Source organism: Typopeltis vanoorti, chromosome 1 (assembly GCF_054136105.1).
Source record: "Typopeltis vanoorti isolate ZY-2024b chromosome 1, IOZ_Tvanoo_1.0, whole genome shotgun sequence".
Taxonomy (NCBI): domain Eukaryota; kingdom Metazoa; phylum Arthropoda; class Arachnida; order Uropygi; family Thelyphonidae; genus Typopeltis; species Typopeltis vanoorti.
This window is the reverse complement of record NC_143549.1, coordinates 98624505-98650597: the sequence shown is the minus strand read 5'-3', so window position 1 is coordinate 98650597 and position 26093 is coordinate 98624505. Positions and strand designations below refer to the sequence as shown.

Below are 26093 nucleotides of genomic sequence, written 5' to 3'. Positions count from 1 at the left end.
AATCTAGTTTGCTTATATTTTCCCAGGCTCGTTCTCATTGTCTGTGGTGCAAATTTAACTCCCATTTTCAGCACTTTGTTAAGCAGCCGTCTGTTTGTGACATTAAGGTTTGTCTTACGTTCTTGAGAAATGCTTCCGCTGCCTTTAATCTTTCCGTTGTTGTTTCTTGAATAAATCATGGACATATTCATTATAGTATTATTTAATGCGGTCACGAATTTTCGGTGGTCGTCAGTGATATTTAAATGCAATTTACTTAGAAGCGTCAAGGCAAAAGACAAATGTTCGTTGAACTTGTGTGACCCTCATTAGGTGAAATGCAGGGCAGACGTATGCATGCACTGGAAATACTTAATGAAGTAAGCAGTCGAATGAAGTAAGGTTTGAGCGTTATTTATGAGGTAGCACATTACGTTGTAAACCCCATATATATATACACACGCACCACTGGAAACCTCAGAGATAGCTATCATTCTTCGTACGAGTATCAGAATAGCAATATAAAAAGTTATTTGTTTTATAATATAAAGCGTGTATGTTTTATGAAGCACATATGATACACACCACAGTGTATGTGGTGTGTATCATATGTGCTTCATAAAACAAATTTAATTTTTTATATATTTTGCACACAGTTTATAAATACAATAAATACACCGTTGATATTACTTTTGACTATAGAGGATTTTCTTATAGTAATCATGGTAACCTTTCTTGGATGATTATTTTTGCTCTGTCATTTGTAAGCAATTTTCACTATTGAGATTAAGGTGCGTTTCTGTTTTCTAAGGTGGTAATAAAATATCACCTAGTCACAACTGCTGACTTAAAATCAAGACAACTACCCTAATAAATTATACATAATATTTACCCACTTCTGTCATATGGATTATTGATATCCTATGAAGTAATCAAGTGACCATTATCATTGGATGTGAACGATGTAACTGAATATATTGTTATAAACATCATCATAATTCTTATATATAAAAGAGATGTGTGCGCGCGATCGAGGACGTGTTATTCTCTCTCGGAGCAAAAAAGATGACTATATTGATGTTTTTTAAATACAATCCCACTGCAGTGTCTGTGACAACATTGTTTGGGAAAATGGGACTACAAAGGTTAGACTGACAAACAGTCTGAATTCTATAAAGTACTTTCGGAAGAGTTCGAACAGTCAACAGTTGAAGACGTGGTCAACACGCCCAGTCTCAGTACAGGAAACTGGCTGCTTTTTTACGGAGAAATGGGTCAGTCTATCCAGCGCAGAGTGTCTGTAATCGCGTCTGAAGTGGGTCATTGTTGTTTCAAGTTTGTGAAAATAAAGGGTTTTGATAACTACTTAGGTGTTTATTTGTAATTTTTGCAACATATTGTTTGTTATTAATATTATACTTTTATGAAAACGTGGGCACAAGTATCCCTAAAACAACAACATGATATATGATTGTTGAAAAACAGAAATAGTACTTTGAGATTTTCAACATAGGCAAAATGGTTTGAAATAAATACTGATATGGTAAAAGATTGTGTAATATCCGGACTGCTTTTTAACATATACCAAAATCCAGTCATTAAGTATTAACTGGATTTTGATAAACGTTAGAGATAGGAGTAAAACGGAATTGTATATCGAAGATTTGGACTATGTATGATAGTATGATATGAAAACTATAGCACAAGAAGGCATAGTTTTGATATCATGCACTCTGATAGACAAGCAAAATCGGTTGCATAAGATAACTGAAAAAAGTTTGACTTAAATGTGAATGAAACAAAATCGCTTAAATTGCACCACAAATGCCAGAAAATTGGCCAATGTACAGTAGAAGTTAAATATTTTATATACCTGGGAGCTAATATTGATACCGGAGGTGGAACTGATAAGGATTTAGCATAAAAATCGGAAAAAAAAAAACAAATGTTTTTTAGAATGTTGAACAATTGGGAATTATCCAAATATAACCATAATAAAACCAAGAAGCCAGATTACATAGTTTTCGAGGTGTTTTGAAAACAGATAGGCATTGTCAGGACTGTAATATGTAATCGTGGATTAAATGTCGATTTGTTGCGACTTTCTGCAGATATCTAGCAGGTACAGAAGATTAAAGGGATTTTAAAAATGTCTAGAATTGAAATTTACTCTGGGTTAGTGAAATCTTGCTGGAGTTATTCTCTTAAACTTTATCTTTACAAACTTCACTATTCTAAACTCATTCTCGAAAATATAAAGCTAGATTAAATGCATCTTTAATGATTTCTTGTTGATTGGCAATTCTCTGAAATTAATTAGTAATTTTATTAACTCACTCTTTATGTAACTAATTACGCAAATCAATGTCAAGCATTGGACCTTTCACATAGATGCGTTTTCATCTGTGTGACTTTAAATTTTTGGGCGTTATATTTGCATGACAGAATTTTAGGTGTTAGCAAACATATTATCTTTTAGTGGCCTAAGGAGCAATATCCGAGAAGAGGAAAGTTACTAGTGTGTACCCCAAGGGTCTGTTTTGGTGTTGAGGAGAACTTTGAGGAGTAGAGCAGATGCTGTGGCTTTGCAAGAGGACTTGAATGCACTGACTGAATGAGTAAATGAGTAGGTTATCCGTTCATTCTTTCGAAGTGTAAGGTTTTGAAATCTGGGAAGCAAAGCTGGGATGTAGAGTACACAATCGGTGGAAGTAGAGGAGATGAGAGATCTGGCAGTCATTGTGGACAAGGACCTAAAATTTCAGGGACATTGCTAAAATTGCGAGGACAGCATAGCAGATAATGGGAATAATGCGGCGGACACTGACTTGTAGAAACAAGGATGCTATCGTTCCCTTGTATAAAGCTTTGATCAGATCACATATGGATTAATGTGCACAGATTTAGTCATCTGGCTTTCAAAAAAGATGAAGATGTATTGGAAAAGTTCCAGAGACGATTGACTGAGGTGATTTCTGGTCGTTGGAATGTTGAGTTTGAAGACAGGTTGAGAAAATGCAATTTTCAGAAATTGGAGGAGAGGGGGATATGATGGAGACATATAAGCTGTTAAGGGGTAATTATCAGATTAATGCGGGGGATTGCATAGAATGGGTGAAGACGGAGAGAACAAGTCACCTGGAAGCTGTATAAGAAGAGTGGGTAAGGGGGATGAAGAGCAGGTTTTTTGAATGGAGAGTGGTGAGCGATTGGAATGCATTGCCCGGGAGTGTAGTGATCACGGAGGCAGTGAACATATTTAAGGCACTGCATGATAAACTGTGTGTGTGTGTGTGTGAGAGAGAGAGAGAGAGAGAGTGGGACCTCCGCAATGAGTCTTTTGACTCCATGGAGGTTTAATAATAATAATACACAATGAAATATAGTTTATTTAGCTTTCATTTAAAAATATAATAATCTGTTCTCCACTTGTGAATAGTTTTGCTAATATATTCTTAAGGGCGCAGCATTTTCTGTCGATACACTCTCAGTTTTGAAACACCATTCACTTTTTTTTTTTTTTTAATAGTATTTCACTACCTCTTACTAGGCTTACTTGGTTTGTGTGCCGAAGAATCCCATCAGTACACAATCCATAGAAAATCTTTTTATAATGAGAAGAGCTCAAGGCCGCCTAGTCTTTGTAATGCTTTTACCGAAACCGGATAAAGGTAATCGTATGCTTCTCAGATGAAGATATAGTCCCACGTGTAACTTACAAAAAATTAATTTGAAGGAAAAAAAAAAGTTTAAAAAGTTGAATTTTCTTTGAAGAATACGTTTACTACATTTTATTTCCAAATTCTAAATAGTATTTTTAACGAATTTCAACACTCTTTGTGTTCTTTCTGAGATACTATAAATTATTTATGCAGCTCGAAGTTAAAGTTCTCAGAGCATTTACTTGCTGATTTTCGGAATATATCGTAATAGCCTCTGACGAGCCCGAATACTCGCTGCTCGTGAAATTCCGGAGGGCGAGTGATCAACTCACACCACTCTCTGTCGACATTCTCGTCTTCTTGCTCGAACAAGGACTTGAACTACAGTTAAGTCATTTCTTTGTTTGCATGCATGTAATAGGTTAATAGCCGAGAGGTCGAAACTTCATATTTAGGTTAGATGAAAGTTGGCCGGAAGAAATCGTTTGCCGAGAGAGAGAGAGATCTGCTGCTGCTTTAATATGTATTGTACCTCATGTGCTGTTGTATCATAAAAAAGAACACTCACCATCGTATTATTTGCATAACAATTGCATTCACGATTCAGAAGGAAGACAGATACTTCCTACTATCTATGCAAGAAGGGGGAAGGGGCGTGGAAGTGTATAGTTTCGAGTGCTCAGAATAATAAGCACGAGCTAATGTAATGGGCAGATAAGTCACCAGGATTAAGTATAATCTACATATTTGAATGGAAATAACAAATACACAATAATTATTAGTTTCAAAATATTAAAATTTCGCAATCCTGTCTTGTTTTATTTTCTTATCAATTAGCCAATAGTATGTACAAACATTGTGAATTGTAATAAGATTCAAAATTTGAAGGCATGCACTCACTCATCCCTGTCATGACTCAGTGTTAGTTAGCTGTTATAGTCAGTGAACGTTATATAACTGAAACAATTATTATTATTAATAATTCGTTTTTAGAAATATTGCAGAATTTTATCCTTGATTTCTAAGCAAAAACAAATGACAGTCATTAAAGTTTGTTTCGCTGTTTTTATTTTCTATCATCTCCTCGCCAAATAAAATTGAAATATTTTCCTGTGGAACTTCAGTATATCCTCGATTTCACGGACTAATTTGGAATAGAGTGTCCTCGAAATCAAAAAGTTTAAATAAATTGTGTAGTTTAACATTACGATCCTTATTTACGTACTAAACAACAAATGTTACTATATATATATACAGCAGTACCTACATATTGTATTTATTTTTTTTGCTTATAGCTGCTTCATTTGTTTCTTCACACCGTATTCTTTACAAACGTGCTCGGCGAGTATTCGGATTTTAAATTATAAGTTCTAAGTTAATTTCTGTTTGCAGTCGGATGTGTTCTTCTCTCTTTCCGCTAGAATCCATAATAATTGGTCGGTTTGTCAGGTCGAAACCTTAGCTAAAATTTTGTTCGTTTATGCGCAGTGTATAAATGTTTATATAATGCGTATAAATGTTTATACGCGTGTGTGGAAGATATCAATTCAAATTTTCCGCCGATACTAAGGACACCGCTTGCGATGTCCGAGCCCGAGCCGATCGCTGATGTGAGAGGGAACTTCTAGCAACCTACCTAGTCAGATACAAGGAGGTTTGATTTCTGCCGAAGACTGTTATGACACTGAATATACAAATTACACCTCATCTTTGCACCATTGTGTAAATAGCTGTTTCGCGTATTGCATGTACAACAGCCAATTGTATACAGGAAAACCTCGCTTAACGCGAATTCGATATGCGCGATTGAGTGAAACGATACTATTTCCTGCTTTAAGCGAGCGATTAATCAGTTAACACGATTTCTTTTTACGGTATGCGGAATTTTACGTTACGCGAAATTTTCTGTCGCCAATCTGCAGCGAGCAGAAAAGCTGGAAGTCATTAAGAGGAGTGAAAGTGGCTCTAGTAATACAATGAATGTGCGAGACTTGGGATATACAGCGAGTCTACAGTTTGGACTACATTAAATACGAGCAAAGAATACAACAACAAGGAAAAGTTTCTACTGCTTCTTTAAGTATGTAGATCACCCGAAATAAAATCCATTTAATGATCGAAATGGAGCGTCTTCTATCACTCTGGATTGAGGATTATAATCAAAAAATAATACATCTTAGTACAGGGAATAATCAGGCAAAAGCTCTCACTATTTTTACCTCATTTAAATAGACCAAATTTCAAGAGCAATGTGAAAGCTTTATTGTGAGTTTGGGATGATTTTGACCGTTTTAAAAATCGAGCTGGACTGCATAACGTAAGAATAACTGGGGAATCTGCTAGTGCTGATAAAGATTCTGCAGCCAAGTTTCCTGAAGAGTTGCAAAGCATAATTCAGGTGGGGAGGTGATTATGACAATTGGCAAATATTCAATGTTGACGAAATCAGTCTCTTTTGGAAGCATATCCGAACAAAAACTTTCCTAGCTAAATTTGGAGCAGCTCAACCAGGATACACAGTATCCAAAGATTGTCTTATGCCTTTATTAAGAGGCAATGCAGAAGGCGACTTTAAACTCAAGCCTTTGTTAGTTTATTGTGCACAAAATCCAAGATCTAACATTATTAAAGAAATCAACACAATTGGAAAAGAACTTGGACTTAATGAACTTTATAATAAAGATGTGAGAAACTTGCTCGATTCCCATTCAGAACAGTTAAGCGAGAATGATCTCCTTCAACTAGAAGAACAACGTGCATATGAAGAAGAAGATAAGGAATGCTAACAATAAGAGAATGTTGCAACTAAAAAGTTGCAAAAGAACTTGAGCTAGTTTTCAATCACATTGAGTATGCTAATGAAATTTTGTTTAATACTTATCTATATATGTTTAATACTTATCTATATATGTTTAATACTTATCTATATATGTTTAATACTTATCTATATATGTTTAATGCCTGTTATGAAATGAAGCTTTGAAGTTGGCCGAATTCTTAATAAAGAGATTGCCAGTAATCGCAAATTGCGTGACAAGTTGAAAAAGTCGAGCTAGATTCAAACATCTTTATTTATTTTATTTATTTTATATTTTATTTTTTGTAAAAAGAGTAGCTTAATCAAATGTTTAGACATAAAATAAAAATTTAAGCAATTGATTTTTATTAACTTTGATGATTTTATCCTCTAATATAGCTTATACTGTAATTTTTTTTCCAAATTTACACTAACTGATGGATGAATTATAATTATTCCTATTATTTATTGTATTCACTTAATGCAACTTCACTTAGCGTGCATTAATTGATGGTTAATTAATTGCATTAAGCGAGGTTTCCTGTATTTACACACGTGAAATGAATATATGTGCATCGAAATTATGCATTTTTTGTAACAGGTAATCTGGGTTTACATTGTTTACATTTTCATCAACAAACTATGCATTTTAAATATAGAAATGTGAAGCATCGATCATAGCATGTTTGAAGCATATTTTCTTCTTGCGCCATGGACATCTGATCAATGGCATCTGTTCATATTTCCTTATAACACAGACAAAAGTGTGCTGGCGACTTTATATATATATATACACACACACACATATAAAGCCTCAGCTCGCATATTGTATATTTTGTGGCATGCTCGGAGTACCGGATCATAATTTCAAATTTTATATTTTCTTTGTCCAAAATTAAATGGCCCAATACTATTTCCACTCTTTTCTCATTGATACTAATACTACTTTTTTTTGGATCAGCTTCTATCTTCTCTCAATTTTATTTGGATGCAGACAAGGATGCTATTTTTCATTTATCTTTATTATTTTTATTATAATTAATGCTCATAAAATCTACAATTACCGTCTGTAGAATTTTAAGCTTTTATAGAAGCACAAATAAGTACTGTATTATCAGAATTTATAAGCATATACATGTTATGTTTTTGCCTACTAGTATAACTAGTTTAATTCTTTATTTATGTTAATCAATAAAGTCAAACCTTCACTTTTTTTTAGCATTCATATGTGGCATCCCTGATAAAGCATTTTAACTTGCCGAAATAGACTAGTAATAGATGTAATCTGCATGGAAATCATTGTTTAGTATTAATCTACATGTGAATTAGGAATGTTCTGAGATCGCCACTTTATGAATGTTGAAGCGATTCAAATTAAAGCAATGCCATTAATATCTCATTAGTAGTGTTTGCTGTTAATGGACAAACAAACAGTGTGGATCAAGCTTTTAATGAAATCCGGAATCTTAGCTCTTACAGAAATTGTTAGAGTTATTAGCAAGGTATGAAAGGAAATATAAGTTTCTTCCTTAGATTAGCAGTTAATATAAATTAGCAGTGCCTAATATGCAGAAAAAATAGTAGCCCAAAGGAGAAAAATTAGGTACATTCAATGGTGTAAACTTTTGGACAAAACAGTGTTTTGGCTATAAACTTTATTATGAAACTGAGATATATGCATTATGTCGTTTTTTGACATTAGCTGGCTAAATGTTGAAAGTTTATATTTCACTTGATTAGAGTATAATAAATTTAGTTTAATCCTTTATCCAAGTGTGAGCAAACAAAGTTTGCACCTGAAAATATCTTCAGGACTGGGGTAAGGTGGTTCAACACCAGGGAGATTATGGGAGGCATTATGGGAGATACTGAGATAGGAATGTTGGTAGCTTGCTCCACCTTTGCAAAGAGTGCCCTGGTGTTGTACCACCTTACCCCAGTCCTGAAGATACTTTCAGGCACAAACTTTGTTTGCTCACACTTGGATAAAGGATTAAACTAAATTTATTATACTCTAACCAAGTGAAAAATAAACTTTCAACATCTTTCTCTAAATCCAGAGTAATTTATTAAAAAAGGATGGCACACCATTTGGCAACTCCTATGGGTAGAGATGACCTGCTAATGCTTTTGCCTGGTATCTCCACTTGGGCCTGGCTCCCACTGAAGAGACTTCAATAAAGGCCGAAATTAGTCTGGGTTGTGGCCCTTCCCGTAATGCATAACATTAGACATATCCGCAAGGAGATATGTTTTGCATTATGGGAGATACTGAGATAGGAGTGTTGGTAGCTTGCTCCACCTTTGCAAGGAGTGTCCTGGTGTTGTACCACCTTACCCCAGTCTTGAAGATACTTTCAGGCACAAACTTTGTTTGCTCACACTTGGATAAAGGATTAAACTAAATTTATTAGCTGGCTAAATATAGATCATTTCCAGTTGTATAAAATAAAAAATTTGTTTTTTTTGTTATTGAATTAGTATAAACACAGATTTTAAGCTATTATAATAAAAATTAGCTGTTAAAACTATATATATTTTTACTTTCAGGGCTACCTCATGGCACAAAACCACCTCCTTTAACAATGCAACCACCTTATGGTCATACAAAACCCGTTGGCAGAAATATGGCTGCAGTCTCCCCACTTCATCAGGTAGCACCACATGCAAATAATGTATTTTCATCATTTGGAGCCAGCAGTAATCCTGCATTGAATGCAACAAGAACATCAAGCTTTGCTGCAGCACTTCGTAAACTTGCCAAACAGGCTGTTGATCCTATTATAGGTAATTTAAATTAAATCTTAATACTTTTTTTTTTTCAAAGTTTAAAAAAAAAGTGAAATGTTATCCTCTTTCTTATACTAAAAGATTATTCAAATGAGAAATGGACAACTCATATATTTTAGTTTTACTAAAATATAGGATTCTTTAATACCAGTATCGCTTAGACATTTATCAGGGTTAATTTGTTAGGCATTGTATAAATTCTAATAAATTTTTTCATAGAGGTATATGAAATCAATATTCAGTAGAATGTTCTTTATTATTAACTAATTATCTGAATGTCCTTCATTAAAAGAAATAATAAGAATAATGTACATATATATTCAGACATGCAGTAAATTCATTTATTGTGTAAAAATATATTGAAATCCAGCACTGTTTTTATTTCTTCTGTATATCAGTTGTTGCATGAGAAATTTGTAAAACCAGTGACACATGTAGGCAGGTCTGCTTTGGGCTGCAGTGACGTGTTTTGAGATCTCCTCCCTCCAACACTTCAGGAGTGGACCTGCATGTACAACATAGTCCAATAAATTGTGCCAGTTATTCCCCCCCCCCCCCAACCTCCACACACCAGTCTTGCAGACAAGTGGTTAAGAAGGAAAGGAGCCAATGTGTTATATATTTCTTGAACAGCTGGCTGTCATAGTTATTGGCATACACAATGTGAGAATGCTGTTCCAAAGACAGGGCAAATTGAATGAACAAAGAAAATGAGAAGTTTGTGTAGTATGAAGATGCATTATGGATGTCGACTAGTAGCTATTGGAAGTTTTTTCCCACTTGGTTAGACTATAATAAATTTAGTTTAATCCTTGATCCAAGTGTAAGCAAACAAAGTTTATGCCTGAAGTATCTTCAGGACTGAGGCAACTCATGGTAAAGGTGGACTAAGTGCTCATCACATGTCTTAGTATCTCCCATAATGCAAAGCACATTTCCTTGCAGACATGTATAATGCTATGCATTAAAGGAAGGGTCACTACCCAGACCAGTTTCGGCCTTTATTGAAGTCTCGTCCGTGGGAGCCAGACCCAGAGGTGGTGATACCAAGGGGGAAGCAATAGAGAAGTCATCTTTACCTATATGAGTTGCCAAAAGGTGTCTCACCTTATTATTAAATTACTCTGGATTTAGAGAAAGATGTTGGAAGTTTTTTTCACTTGGTTAGACCATAATAAATTTAGTTTAATTGTTTATTCAAGTGTAAGCAAACAAAGTTTGCACATGAAGTATCTTCAGGACTGATGCAACTTGTGGTAAAGGTGGACCAAGCTCTCATCACTCCTTGTCTCAATATCTCCCATAATGCAAAGCACATCTCCTTGCAGACATGTGTAATGCTATGCATTAAGGGAAGGGCCACTACCCAGACTGGTTTCGACCTTTATTGAGGTCTTGTCAGTGAGATCCAGACCCAGAGGTGGTGATACCAAGAAGGAAGGAGAAGTCATCTTTACCTATACGAATTGTCAAAAGGTGGAATTGTCAAATTTAGTTTAATCCTTTATCCAAGTCTACGCAAACTTTGTTTGCTTACACGTGGATAAAGGATTAAACTAAATTTATTATAGTGTAACGAAGTGGAAAAAAAACTTCCAACATCTTTCTCTAAATCCAGAATAATTTAATAATAAGGTGAGACACCTTTTGGCAACTCGTATAGGTAAAGATGACTTCTCCATTGCTTCTGTTTGTATCACCACCTCTGGGTCTGGCTCCCACTGAAGAGACATCAATAAAGGTCGAAACCGGTCTGGGTAGTGGCCCTTCCCTTAATGCATAGCATTATATATGTCCACAAGGAGATGTGCTTTGCATTATGGGAGATACTAAGACAAGGCGTGATGAGAGCTTGGACCACCTTTACCATGAATTGCCTCAGTCCTGAAGATACTTCAACTGCAAAATTTGTTTGCTTACACTTGGATAAAAGATTAAACTAAATTTATTATTGACTAGTAGCTACTTGTAATTTTACATGCTTAGATGAATGATAATGACTTGTTTAGTGATACTGTGTTTATGAAAATACTTGTAGAGAAGGCTTAAGGCAGAAATGAAACATCTATGAGAAAGTGACTGGCTTCGAGAGAGAGAGAGAGACAGAGGATCGAATATTAAACAGACTATCCTCCTCTAGATAGCATCAAGCATTTTTAGGGAGGTTTCATTACAAACAGTATTCTAAGGTTGAGCTAATTCAGGATTTTTGTAGTGTTAAAAATTGGACAAATGGGAAGTAGTGTCATGAATAAAAGAGGACATCTTTATATATATATATATATATATATATATATATATACAGGGTGTTCGGGATAAATTTGACATATTTATAATTAATTATATTTTTCCGTAAGTTACATGTATTAACACACACTTCTCTTCATTTAAAAGTTTGGACCCTTCTTCATTCATATACAAGATGTCAGAAAGGATGGATAGCTGGAACCCACCTGAATCATGGAAGAGAATAACTTGTATCATGATGATTCGTGCCCGCCATCAAAATAAGGATATTATGACTGCTGCCCAATGCTCCCTGAATACAGTAAAAACAATCAGGCATGAACTAGAGACTTGCAATGGTGACTACGAGGATGTAGCAAGAAGAAAGATCCCTAGCAGACGATCTGATTGCGTTCGTACAGCAGAATTCCTCGCAAATCTGCAGGAACAGGTGTTGAAGAACCCTGGCATTGGAATTCGGGCTTTGTTCGTGGAGTTGCTAACTGTAGTCAAGCCCTGGATAACAAGGGTAGCCAATGGTGGGCCGTATGTATGGCAGCAGGATTCGGCCCCTTGCCACACCTCTGGGAAAAGTCAAAAATGGTTGTCTGAAAATTTCTATGACTTCACCAGTCCAAATGTTTGGCCTCCAAACTCCCCAGACCTTAACCCCATGGATTATTTTGTATGGGGCGCAGTTGAAAAAGACACCAATCGCACTTCCAGTAATACAAAAGCCCAGTTAATGGATAAAATTAAAACAGTTTTTGCGGCCCTTCCCAGGGAGACTGTAGCATCAGCTTGTTCGAGGTTCCGAAGCAGAATTGAAGCTGTGATCGATGCTAATGGTGGTTATTTTGAGTAAATCTTGTTGATAGTATTGTAATTAACTCTGCCTGTAATGTTTTTTTGTCAATTCATTAAATTTAATAGATACAAAGAAGATTTTCTTTTTCCTTACGAAACTGTCAAATTTATCCCGAACACCCTGTATGTATATATATATATATATATATATATATATATATATATATATATATATATATAAAGATGTCCTCTTTTATTCATGACATTGCTTACAAGAGACAGCGAGTCAGTGCCTTATCAAGCCATATCCTTTTCTCTGCTGATCCTAATGATGATAACCTAAGTCATACAGTCTGCTGGGACAGATCTACCCACAATTTTCGTTGCCATGATGAAATGGAGAGAAAAACCGTAGAATCTAGGGAAATCATCCTCAACCCTGAACATCTAAATAATAACTTGAGCTACAACCTCCCAGATAGCCATTCAGCAGTAATCAGGTACTGGCGTTTACGTGATGCTGCAAGCACGCACTCTCCCAACAATGCAACAAACGAAAGAACAGCTTTGAATACAACTACAATGTTTTCATTCTAATTATGTATAGAGACTCTCTATGTTGTTCATAGTTTCTTTAAACTTCAGTGTTTAGTGTTTTTTCTTTTCTTTTATAATGTCACCTGATGAAGGCTGTTATAAGCCGAAACTAGTCGTGTTTTACTATTAAACTTTTTTTACTTAACTCTTGGTTTAAGTCCTTCAACTCAATTTTTACAATATTTATTTCAACCGAGTCAATGAATCTCCATACATACATACATACATACATACATACATACATACATACATACATACATACATACATACATACATACATACATACATATATATATATATATATATATACTATATATATATATATATATATATATATATATATATATGGGAAGTAGTGTCATGAATAAAAGAGGACATCTTATATATATATATATATATATATATATGTATGTATATATATATATATATGTATGTATGAAAAGGTTTTTGCCTTGGGGATAATATATATTAAGGATACCAAGTAATTTTATAAACTTTGTTTTTTTACTCCTTCTCCCAAGTAAGCAAAACAGTTAAGTTTGCACCTGATCATAGTTCAAGTCTAAAGGTAGTGCAACACCAGGGCAACTCGTTGTAAGGTGAATCTCTGATCACTATTGAGGACACCTCAAAAAAGGTTGAAACCGGTCTGGGTAGTGACCCCCACACCCATAATGTATAACACTATACATCTCTTAGTGAGATGTGTTTTACATTATGGAAAATACTTAGAATAGTGATCAGAGCTTTCCACCTTTACAATGAGTCCTGGTGTTGCACTACCTTTAGACTTGAACTACTTTCAGGCGCAAACTTAACTGTTTTGCTTACTTGGGAGAAGGAGTAAAAAAAACCAAGTTTATAAAATCACTTGGTATCCTTAATATATATATATATATATATATATATATATATATATATATATATTGAAGATATTATGCAAATAAGAAAGGACTGTGTATTGGTAGCATTATAGTCCACATTATAGCCAAACGCATGTTTACATGCATTTGGCTAATGCTCACTAGGATGTGTTCCGACACGTTAATACTTGGGTTTATATTTAGATGTTTTGGATCAAGCACTATTTCTAAGGATTCCCAAATTCTTCTCTTGGTTATGTCATAGCAACAGTATAATAGTTCAGATTTATCCCATAACACTTGATGTCTCATTGCCAAAGCCTCTTGTCGGTCTGCTGAATGGACTACTATAGACAATGACAAAGCTGTTTGTCCATCTTACTATGGACAAACATTTTTCTCTTTGTCCATAGTAAGATGACCTGTATAGTGATCCTGCCAGCAGATAAAGAAAATGCCAAAGTTATTTTTGACTCAGATGAATATGACTACAAAATTAGACAGCTTCTTAATACTGACACTTACTTTATTATGGATCATGACTCTCCTAGAGAGCTTCAAAATTACACCAGTAACCTTTTTAAAACAACCTATAAGTTTAATAGAGATACCAGATTAGCTCTCTGATCTCTTCATCCTCTTTCTCCATTACTTATATGGGACTACCAAAATTTATGAAGAAGGCATATCTCTATATCCAATAATAGAAGAGATAGATTCTCTGACATACCTTCTTGCCAGACATCTATCTACACCATTTAAGAGCCTGACAGGATAATCACCAACAACATTGTCCTTGATGAACATAACATTTCAGCAAGCTTTGATATAGTAAATTTATTTACTAACATACCATCTGAGGATCTCCTTGTCTTGCTACAAGATAAATTCCCAAAGAAGGTTATGACACCCCTTAAACATGGCATTTTATCTTGATATTTCAAGTGCAATAACACAATACACAGACAGAACTCTGGTCTAGCCATAGGCAATCCTATTTCACCTGTTTTAGCAATTCTTTTTATGGAAGCATAAAAAAAAAATTTTTTTTAATAAAAATAATGCCCTAAAAGAATACTATCATAAACCAAAATTATGGGAAATATATACTGGTGATATTCTTAGTCTGGAACATTGGACTATCTTTACTTCTACATTTTCATAATTTGTCAACATCCTAATATAAAATACATCTATGAGTTAAAATCTAATGGTTCACTCCCATTTCTGGATCTTCGACTAACTAAGGAATCTGGTAAATTAGAAGTCTCTGTATTTCAAAAGCCTCCACACACACACACACACACACACACACACACACACACACACACACACACACACACACACACTGACAGATATCTACAAGCCTCTTCTCATCGTTATAGACCTCAAAAATTGGGTATTATTTCTACACTAGGAAGAAAAGCCCACCAGCTCATTACTGGCAAGGATGAACTAGCTAAATAACTCCAATATTTAAAAAACACACGTATTTCTTCAAAATGGCTATAATGACCACATTATCTCTAGATTACTTAACCAACACTAGATTAGAGATATTTCTAATGACGAGGAAAATAGGGGCTTCATCGCTCTACTAAAAGAGGGTGATCAAAATTAAAGTACCCCTATTTTAAGCCTTGTGGAGTGCCACCCAGTGATCCAAATGCTGCAAAACTTTGCAGGAATACTGTTGTGCATCATGCACAATGTATTCCTGCCTGCTTTAGGGCTCTCCATTTTAGCAAAAAATTTGGGAAATATTGCCCTAATTCACCCTTAGATCATAGTACAACTGATGATAATCCAAATACAGTTATATAATAATGTTTTTGTTTCTTAGTACAAATGTCAGTTGTTGTTTGGGCTGATAAAGATGGATATTTTACTCATTCTGTTTTCAGTTGATAAGCAGATTCAAAGTAAGAGACTTCTAAAGCTCTTTCTTCAAAGTAGTGAAATTAGTTGTCCCCAAAGCAACAATAAATTGATTAAATTAGTCTGCATTAACAAATACAGAAATATAGTTTTACAGTATGAATCAAATTAACACATTCATGCTGTGAAACTGTATTTCTGTATTAAGCATCATCTCTCCACCTTTCAGAAAATCGGTTTTTGACCTATTGTTTTATAATGCTAATATGTGTTGTGCTTGAGGTTTACAGATTCATACAACATTAAAATCATATTGACATCTTCCAGAAAAAAATAGGAAATCATATGCTATATCATCCAATTAGTGATTCTCTCCTCTTAGCAACTGTTTGAGCACATTTTTTCTTTAAGTATAAAAATTAATAATTACATCCTTTTCATGAAAAATAAAATATTTATGTAATTTTTTTTTTAGAAAAAGACTTATCACCAATTACTCCGGTTACTTCTCCTGCTCTGAATCAGTCTACTACGCCAAAGAGATCAGTTCCTACATTGTATCTAGGAAATCATCAGCCAGTTGTTTCAGTGGCATCTTCACCAGTTATTACGATTACATCAACACAAGCTCATAATAACCATGGATTGGACAACAGGAAAGTAAGAATATTATGTATTAATCATGTTAAATGAATAAGATTGCTTCAGGAAGCTAAAAGAAGTTACTTCTGCATGTTTTGCTGTCCAGTATATGATAAAAAAGTAAACTTTCTTTTTTTGTCAGATACTGGAGCATATAACTAACCCATGTGAGTATATAACTTCAGTAATGTGAAATTACTGAAATTGGAGAGAGTAATCATCATCATGGTAAGGTGAAGCTGATGTCCATTTCATATCATGGGTTCTGTGAGAATAATTTTGAGTAGTCTTGCATTTATGGATAACATTACTGAGATGTTCACTCTTCAAAACTATTTCCATTCTAAGCCTTGCTACAGAAAGAGGATGATGGACTTGGAAGGAGCACTGTCTTTCAGAGCTCATAAAAGGCTTCAAAGTATCTGCACTGATTTTGATGAAGGCAAAATCTACATTTTTCAATCTAGAGTATACATCTGGAGTTATGTATATAAGAGAGATGGAGCATTTGTATCTGATATGTGGTAATGATAGTGGTGATGTTGCATGCAAATTTTTTTGGTAGATAGCAATTTTTTAAGAGCTCTTTTTGAGTAGCTGTTTTGAAGGCTGAAGAGAAAATTAAATTCTTTCTTATTTTAATTAGCATTATCTTTTAAAATGCATATAGTCATATTTTTTAAATGTTGTGATGATTTCAAAACTTTGCTGTGGATGATAGAAGTAAGCTTGCATGATATCTGCTGTTTCCTGTAAGACATTCAGTGATATGTCATGTACTTCATTACCGATTAAAACATTCAGAAAGAGGATTTTATTATCTCTCTCTGTTTTGATGGAGAACTTCATTTTTTGGATGGAGGCTATTTTAGAAAACAGTTTATCTAGGCTGCATTCCCAGAAAATGAATATATCTATACAGTGCTAATCTTAGGTGGTTTCAAATTGGTTTGTGATAAAGTTTTTTTTTTCAAACTTCTCCATACATTTGTGACAGCGGTGATAACAGAGAGACCATAGCCAGGTTGTATTTTTGGATAGTGATCTTCTCTTTTTATTGGAAGAAAGTGGATACAAAATAGTTGGAGAGAGAGAGAGAGATTTCAAAGAAATCTGTTATTCGATGGAAATGGCTCTTATAATTAATACATGGCCTCTTCAATGATATTTTTGTAAGTGATGATAGTAGTGCATCCACATTAACTAAACTAAAATGTTTATCTGAATTTTAGTTTGTTTTTTCAACAAAATTGGAGGAATTTTAGACTGGCAACCATATCTTTTTAAAAATTTTAGCAAAACATTTTGAAAGAGGCAAGTGGAAGAGCTTAGCCATCCTCTGTTACAAGAAAAGATATGCCAACTCTGAATTTTTGGTAAATCATATAATCTAGAAGTAATTGTGTGCTGAGACGTTTCTTTAAATCTTCAAATAAACTAAGCATGTGGGTTATAAGATAATTTTTCTTGTTTAAGAGATGACCTTGTAAGATGATGATCTGTTTTTGAGCATGTTGAAAAATCTCATAAGAGTAAATATTTTGGCACTATAGTCCATGGTATTTGCAACAACTGATGCATTCATTCTGTTTCTCTGCCTTTAGGATAATTATATTGTTATTACATTAGTATCCTAAGCACCTCATCATCATCAAATTCCTGAATGTATACCCTCAGGAGTGTACAGAATATCATTATAGTAATACATGAAAAAGTTACATCATTACTATCTTCCTATGACCTTTTATTCTAAATTAGTTGAATTGCTTTTTGTAAGGAATGCACCATCTATTCTCATTTTTATGTAATTCTCACTCATGAAAAGTTGTAAGCCTAGTACATTTACAGTGTGAGCAGGTTAAGGATTTTTTTTCTATTTTTTTATTAATTTTATTTATTTATTTTTGCTTAGTCTGGAAACCCTGCTTGAGACCAAACATGGAATTTTATCAAGCCACTTCAGACCTACCCTAAGCAGAAAAACACAGCTAGCACTTAGAAATGTGAACACCTTGTTGGAAATACGGCCTTGATGACCTGAACAATTTTGTGTGTTTTTTAAATAGTCTCCATCCAGAAATAAAGTTCTTCATCAAAATAGAGACAGCCATCATCCACCTCCTCTTTCCCAGATGTTTTAATGAGCAAAGAAATATACTGTATCATATCATTGGATGTCTGCAGGAAGTCAATCCATCTGGTAGATACCTTCATGATAGCTCACTCTATCTTCTATAGCAGAAAGTTTGGAATCATGATAGCACTGAAAAATAGGCTATACATAACCTAAAAGATGGCAATAATAAAAAGAAAGAAAGAATATTCTCTTCAACCATTTCCTTCAAAACAACTACTTAAAAAAAACTCTTCATAAATCATTATCTACCAAAAAACTGTATGCACCACTACAGTTGTTTAGTAGCTAAAATTGTTATATCCTTCTCTCTTCCATACATTGGTGGTATCTCCAGATGTATAGCTTCTATATTAAATAAAAAAAAAAAAAATGTAGGTAATGTATTCTAGGTTTACAACCTTTTGTGGGTGGAGTCACCATTAAGTGACTCCACCCACTTGAGGTCTACAAGATCATCTCTTCCTTTTACATAGGTCAAATTGGAAGAACTTTTGAAATCTGGGAGTGTGAACATCTCAGTGATGTCATCCACTAATGCAAGGATAATCAGGCCTTATCTCCCATTGTCCTCACAGAACCATAATGGTGATAACTCTTATCCCAGATTTTCAATGAGCATAATGAGGCTGCATGCTCACATGGCAGTCTAAATTAGGGTCATAGTGTTGCATTAGACAAGGTCATAAGGCCTTGTCTAATGCAACATTTGTAAGTCTCTCATCTATCATGTCTGTATGCTAAAATATATCAGGAAATAGGTTTAAAACAATCTATTAGTCATACTATCAAAGGCATTTAGACAACAACAACAGCCATGAATTGTATTTAATTGTTTAATACTTACACACATAGCCACATGCTGAATTTTTTGTTACTTCTATTTTAGTTTTAATTTCTTTAGAATTGCTATCATTCTACATTCATGAGCATAGTTCAGTTTCATATGAAATTGAACAAATCCCAAAGTAAAAATTTCATGTTAGATCTAACACACACACACACACACACACACACACTATACATCCAGAAATCTGCCCTCATTGTTTTTCACTTGAAATCTAGTCCCTATATTTGAAAATGTTTTACCCGACTGATTAACTTTTGTGATGTTCAGTAATCATTTTTCAGTTTGTCTTACAAACTGTAGTACAAATTTATACAAACCTGTCATTCAAGTGCTAACTGATCACTTAATGACATGTTGGCAACCTGGCCTTGTAGTCTGGGATTACTTCATAATATGAATTGAAAAATGTGCTTCTGGATATCATGTGAACTCCAGTAATAAAAGAAAGTATCCATCAGGAACATTATTTGTATACATGTGTATTCAAGTATTAGTATCTTACATATTATTCCTCAGTAGTTGTTTGTATTGAGTAATCTCCTCAATAGTAGAAAGATTGGCATGGATTTATCTGCTAATCCAGTTTAGCATATTTGCAACAGGTAATGACATATTGTCTCATGTTGTACTTGTTCACAAGTTGGACACATGCTTTTGTTTTGTGCTTTCTGTTTGCATATTCAATCCAAAACCAAAAATCAATTTCAGACTGTGTAGAGAGGGGGGAGGGAGAGAAGAGCCTGTTGCAAGATATATTAGAAACTAATGATTATGGAAAAGTGTATTTAGTTGGCATGCTTAAAATAACTAAAAAGCATAAAGAATTATCTGAGAACTTACATTAATGTGACATGAACCATATTCAAATAGTGGCACATTTAATAAAGGAAAGAATACCTGTAAACAGAAATGCAGTTAATAGAGACAAATAATTTACCAGTAATTTACAGTTATGATAATATGGTTGCCTAAAAAAGTTGCTGTAGGGCAGAATGAGTTACCATAATATAATCCCTGAACATGCATATTAACATTATTTATGATATGCTTAATTTTTCTGGGGAGGGGAGGTTTGTTATGAAATATATAGATAAGTGACCAATAATAAACAGCAGCTATATATATTGATAGCTTAGTAAATGACTAGAGTATAGGAAGGGTTGAAAGTTTTTTCCACTTAGTTATACTATAAATTAAAGATGCCACGAAATTATATTCTTGGTTTAATTCTTTATCCAAGTGTAAGCAAACAAAGTCTGTGTGTGAAATAACTTCATGACTGGGTAACTTGAGTCTATATACGAGTTATATAGAAGTAATAAGGTTACTTATTATGAATTAATTACTTATTCATTTATTAGGGTTACTTGTTATGAAGTAAAAAGTTACTTCACATGCAAACTTTGTTTTGCTTATGCTTGGATAAAGGATTAAACTAAGAATATAATTTATTAGCATCTTTAATTTATAGTATAACCAAATGGAAAAATTTTCAACATCTATCTCTAATCCAGAGTATTTTAGTAATAAGGTGTGACGTGACATCTTTTGACTACATGTATATGGAAATATGACTACTGCATTACTTCAACCTTGGTATCACTTCTGGGTCTAGCTCCCACTGATAGTCCTCAATAAAGGTTGAAAGGTTAGTGAACCTTTCTTACAGGAAGTCAACAATACACTTGCTGTGTGAGGAATAATAGTTCCTTCAACTATGAAGGAAAATAAGGTATTAGCATATGCCGATGGTGTAGTGGATACTTTTGAAGGGATAATGATTCCATGTACATCTTTTTTTGGTAATTTAGAAAAATTCAGAAAGATCAGTGGATTAACTACTAATGCAGATGAGACAAAATAAAAAGTTTTTGGAAAGCGGGATCTTGGAGGCATTCCTTTTGGACTAATCCCTAAGAGAGAGAACCCCTCATTATACTTGGAATTCCCTTTCCCGCTTACCAAGTATTACCAGTTCAAGAACATTAAAACCTTAGAAGACTGGAAAAATAGGGCCACTTCCATTTTCTTCTCAAGTCATAGTACTCAAAACCATAATCTTCCCTGCTCACTTGTACATAATAAATATTACAGACATCACAGAAGCTGAAGAAAAACAATTATCTAGTAAACTGTCTAGCTGATACCAAGAAGTTAAAAAGGAATTTCTTCAACTATTAAAGAAGCATGGAGAACTTGGGCTTCCAGTCTTAAAATTCTGCCATTTATGCAATACAGCTTCAAAAATCCATAAAATACTGCAAGTAAATGATTATAAAGGTCCAAAAGCTGAGATTATTCCTGAATACTCAACATTCTGTGCTTAATTCTAAGATTGCTACAACACTGGCATTGATTCTTTCCATTTAAAAAAGTAAAATTTAAAATAAATTTAACCTCTTTCGCTGCAAACTTCCACAGTTGGATACTGACAACAACAACGCTCTGTTTCATAAGTTATTGAAGTTCCACGGATACCCTAACAGAAAGGATCTTGCTTGGAGAATTGCATATGGTTGCCTTCCAGTCAATACCATCAAATGGAGCTACTTTAACATTGGAGATCCAATTTGTGACATCTGTTACCAATTGGAAACAGCAGAACATGAATTCTGCAGCTGTCCTCTTGCTCTGCGTATTTGGAACAGATTATGTAATGTGTTGGGCATTCCATTACTTACAACAGAACAGGTTTTTTTTTTTTGCAGTACCTACCATCTGTCTGCAATGGGAAGAGAATTCTGATTTTTATAATCAATGAATTTAAAATACCATTCATGGAAGGTTATAAAGAAACATGGATTTAAAAACCAGCAATATGGCATCCAAATGCTTTATAATATTGTATTGTGGCAATTTTTTTGTTCAATCAGACTATATTTGTATTTATAAAGAAGCATTTTAGGAGATATCAAATTTTTGGCTTGTTGGTGTAGACCACCCACATTGTGCAATATTCACTAGGAAGAGATAAAATTCTATTTTTGCTATGAGAGGTTTTTTAAATGGTTCTATCCTCTTAATTTGATGTGGTCTTATGGTCAATTGCAGGGATGACTGGAGAGCAATTCTAGGCAGAGAAGCCAACTCAAGGCAATTAACTCAGATAAGGCTAGCCACCTGAATATCAATCATCTTTGTGCTTTAGTTTCAATGATCTTTTGGTTGGTTATCTATATGAGATTGTTGATAAAGGAAAACTGATAGCCTTTTGCTATATGATGATATAAAAGAGCTGAGGCCTTTCTCCATTTCTCATACTATCTATCTGTCTTTTCTTTCTTCTAATACTATCAGGCTCTCTTGCACCCCTATTGCTAACTACTATAGGCCTGTGATGAGCCCCTTTATCTTTTCAATTCAATGAAGCTTGAAACTGAACCTTCCCATAATGCATAGCATTATGGGAAGGTTCACTACCCAGATCAGGTTCACAAAGCACGTATCCTTACGTGTCCATAAGGATATGTGCTTTTCATTATGGGATACTAAGGGAAGTGATGTGAAGTCATTAGCTCTATATACAAGTTGCCAAGTCATGAAATTACTTCATGTGCAAGTAATGTAAATTTCACTTGGAGAAAGGATTCAACCAAAAATATAATTTCTTGGCATCTTTAATTTATAGTATAGGAGAAGCATGTATATCAAACTAATAATGTATGGTTACATTATTCATGATTCAGCTAGCTAGTTCTTTTCTTGTAAAATATAGGAAGATTCATTTTCATGCACTCACTGAGTTAAAATTTGTTTTTTCTTTGTCTAGTCTTGCAGAAGACTGAAATGAATATGACCTCCTAACACCCCCCCCCCCCCCCAAATACACTACTATATTGTTATAAACACAAGCAAAATAAAGTTGAAATTTCATTGTAGCAGTAAATACAGTGCAATAGCGTAATAGCCTATTTCAAAATAATGATACAGAAAATTATTTATTCCAAGAATTTTGATAATTTCACATCCTATATCTTCTTTCTTTATACTCAGAAAGAAAGGTCCTTAAGTCACAAGAAAAACCATGTAAATACTTTAATCTTTCCCATCCCCAATTTAGAAATCACTGAGGAGGAAAAAAAAGTTGAAATCATGAAGTTGCATGCAAAATCTACCTTTGAAACCTGCTAATATATTCAAAATGTCGTATTATAGGATTTTTAATTTTCTTTCATAAATAAAATGAAGGACAAAATGATTTCAATTATTGAGTTTATTTGCCCCAAAATCATTGGAATAAGTGAAACATGATTGAATGAAGATGATATCCTATCGGGAATAGAAATGAAAGACTGCAGTGTTTTTCACAAGGATAGAAAAGACAAGAATGGAGGGTGGGGGGGGGGGGGATAGCTGCTGATGATGATGGTAGGGGAATTATGTCTACATAGGGTACACATGAACGGAAAATAGTGGCAATAGTTATTAGGCAGTGTGGTGTGAGGTAGAGGTTGACAGGAAGAGATGTTTCGTTTGATGTTGCTATAAGTCAGGGAATTTGGAGGAGAGTGATGAAGAAATGTATAAACAACTTGGGTTAGTGAACAAAGGAAGGGTGATTATTATGGGTTGTATAGATTGGAATGAAGATGTAGCATTTAGGAATAAGGAAAATTAATTTCTTGAGTTCTCCAGAGACAACTATCTCAGGTAGCATGTAAAGGAGGGCACACAAGGATTGAGAGTTTTGGATCTGATTAGTTCATCATATAGTTGTGAGTGGGATTTTGCACTTTCCTCCAGTTGGTGAGAGTGATCATGAAGTGATCACCTGGGTTGTGGATAGCCATATGCAAACTTCTGTGAGGAAAGGATATATGTGGATGTACAAGGCTGGTGATTATGACATGCTTAGGAGACAGCTTGGAACTATAGCATGAAATGAGGAGTTGATCAGTAAAGAAATAAATGTTGCTTGGGAACTGAGAAAGAAATATGTAACAGCAATATGTGAATGTATTCCGAAGGCCAAAAGGCTGAATAAGGTAGGTGTAAAATGGATGAATGAGGGAATTAAGCATGAAATCTGAAAGAAGAAGAAGGCACTTTGGAGGCAGTACAGATTGAATAATGATAATAATCAGTTACATGAAGAGTATAAAGAACAAGTAGAGTAATTCAATTAGTAGGGACATCAAAAGTGCATTATGAGTAGAAATTAGCAAATCAGGTAAAGAAAAACCTTACAGTTTTTTAGATATGTGGCGAGTGAAAGGATGAATGATTATGGTCAGATGATGTTAATGGATGAAGATTGTAGAATTGGTAACTGTTGCAAAAGACATTGTTGAGATACTCAGTGATCAATTTATTCAGGTGTAGAGGACATCGGAGAGTATGGCCTAATTGTGAGTGAGCAGAACGTATATGAAGAAATAAATTAACTCGATGTCAATAAGGTGATTGGATTTGATACCCTATTACTATGTATCCTAAGGAAATGTTTCAGCAAATTGACATGTCTGTTTAATAAGAGTCTTACAACTTCACAGGTTCCAAGAGAGCGTAAAGAAGGTAAAATTATTCCACTACATAAAGGTGGTGATAAGGCTGTGGCTACAAATTACAGCCTAATCTGTATATCTGGAGTTGTGGTGAAGGTGCTAGAGAGATTGGTGAGTGAGAACTAGGATACAGAAATAGGTTGGTAACAGCAGTATTCTCTGTGGTTGGCAACATGGGTTTGTTAAAGGGAGATCGTGTTTTACTAACTTATGTATATAACAGGGTGATAAATGTCTTGGACAAGGGTGATGCACATACAGTGATGATATACTTAGATTTTGAAAAATATTTTGGTATACTGCCACGCAACAAGCTGTTAAGCAAATTGAAATGAGTGGGATTGGATAACAGCAGACTTCTGAGTTGTATCGGTGACTGTCAGATAGGTATCAGAAATTTGTATATGGGGGTGCAGTATCTCAAAAGTGGAAGGTCACTAGTGGTGTGCCACAGGGGTCAGTTTTTGGGACCATTATTGTTCAATTTGTATATTAATGGTATTGGGATGGGTTTAACTGGAATTCAGAGTCAAGCAGATGTTGTAGCCTTACACGAGGACTTGAATAGATTGCATGAATATGCAGGTAAGTAAAACTGTCAGTTCAATGTTGCAAGGTGTAAGGTTTTGAAATTTGGTAAGCAATGATGGGATACAAAGTATACACTTTGTATCTCATCATTGCTTACCAAATTAAAGGAGGTAGAGGAGATGAGAGATCTGGGAGTGGTGGTAGACAAGGACCAGAAATTCAGGGGCCACATTGCACAGGTTGTGAAGTTGTCACATTGGATAATGGCAATAATGTGGAGGACCTTAAACAACAAATTACATGATAATTACAGCAATTAATTTTAATGAAATGAAAGTAGAGATATTTCATACTGAAAATAACAGTATATCATCATCAGTGCATAGAAACAAGTAAATACAAGAAGCAGAAATACATGGTACATGCAACAATCGGTTTACCAATTAAAAACAGTTAAGACATGCTAGAAATTAATATATAATATTAAACTATTTTTGATATTTACACAGAATGAGAATCTTCCAGGCTTTTTTTTGGGGGGGGGGGAGAGAGACAATCATTCTGATTCAGGTTTGGCCCGATGTAAAAGAGCTTCATAACCTTCTTTGAAAGGTATTCATATTTAAATATGAACACCCCAAATATGAATGAATATAAATTGTCTTTATATGGAATGATTTTCCTCTTTCTCCCCCCCCCCCCCCCCAAAAAAAAAGTTTGGGAGATTCTCATTCTGTGTAAACATCAGAAATAGTTTTAATATTATTTATTAATATATTAATTTCTAGCACATGGCAATGGTTTTTAATTGGTAAAATGATTGTTCTATGTAT

General features: G+C 34.3%; 1 protein-coding gene across 4 annotated transcripts in view; it reads left to right on the top strand.

Moving 5' to 3' along the window:
• Positions 1 to 26093, top strand: part of LOC150110248 (uncharacterized) — a 416889-nt gene that overhangs the window by 232338 nt on the left and 158458 nt on the right. For all 4 annotated transcript variants that reach the window (XM_090398551.1, XM_090398541.1, XM_090398530.1 and 1 more), the window contains exons 3-4: positions 8989 to 9225; positions 16075 to 16259. In XM_090398551.1, coding sequence (XP_090254677.1) covers positions 8989 to 9225; positions 16075 to 16259 — 422 coding nt within the window. The remainder of the gene's footprint in view (positions 1 to 8988; positions 9226 to 16074; positions 16260 to 26093) is intronic.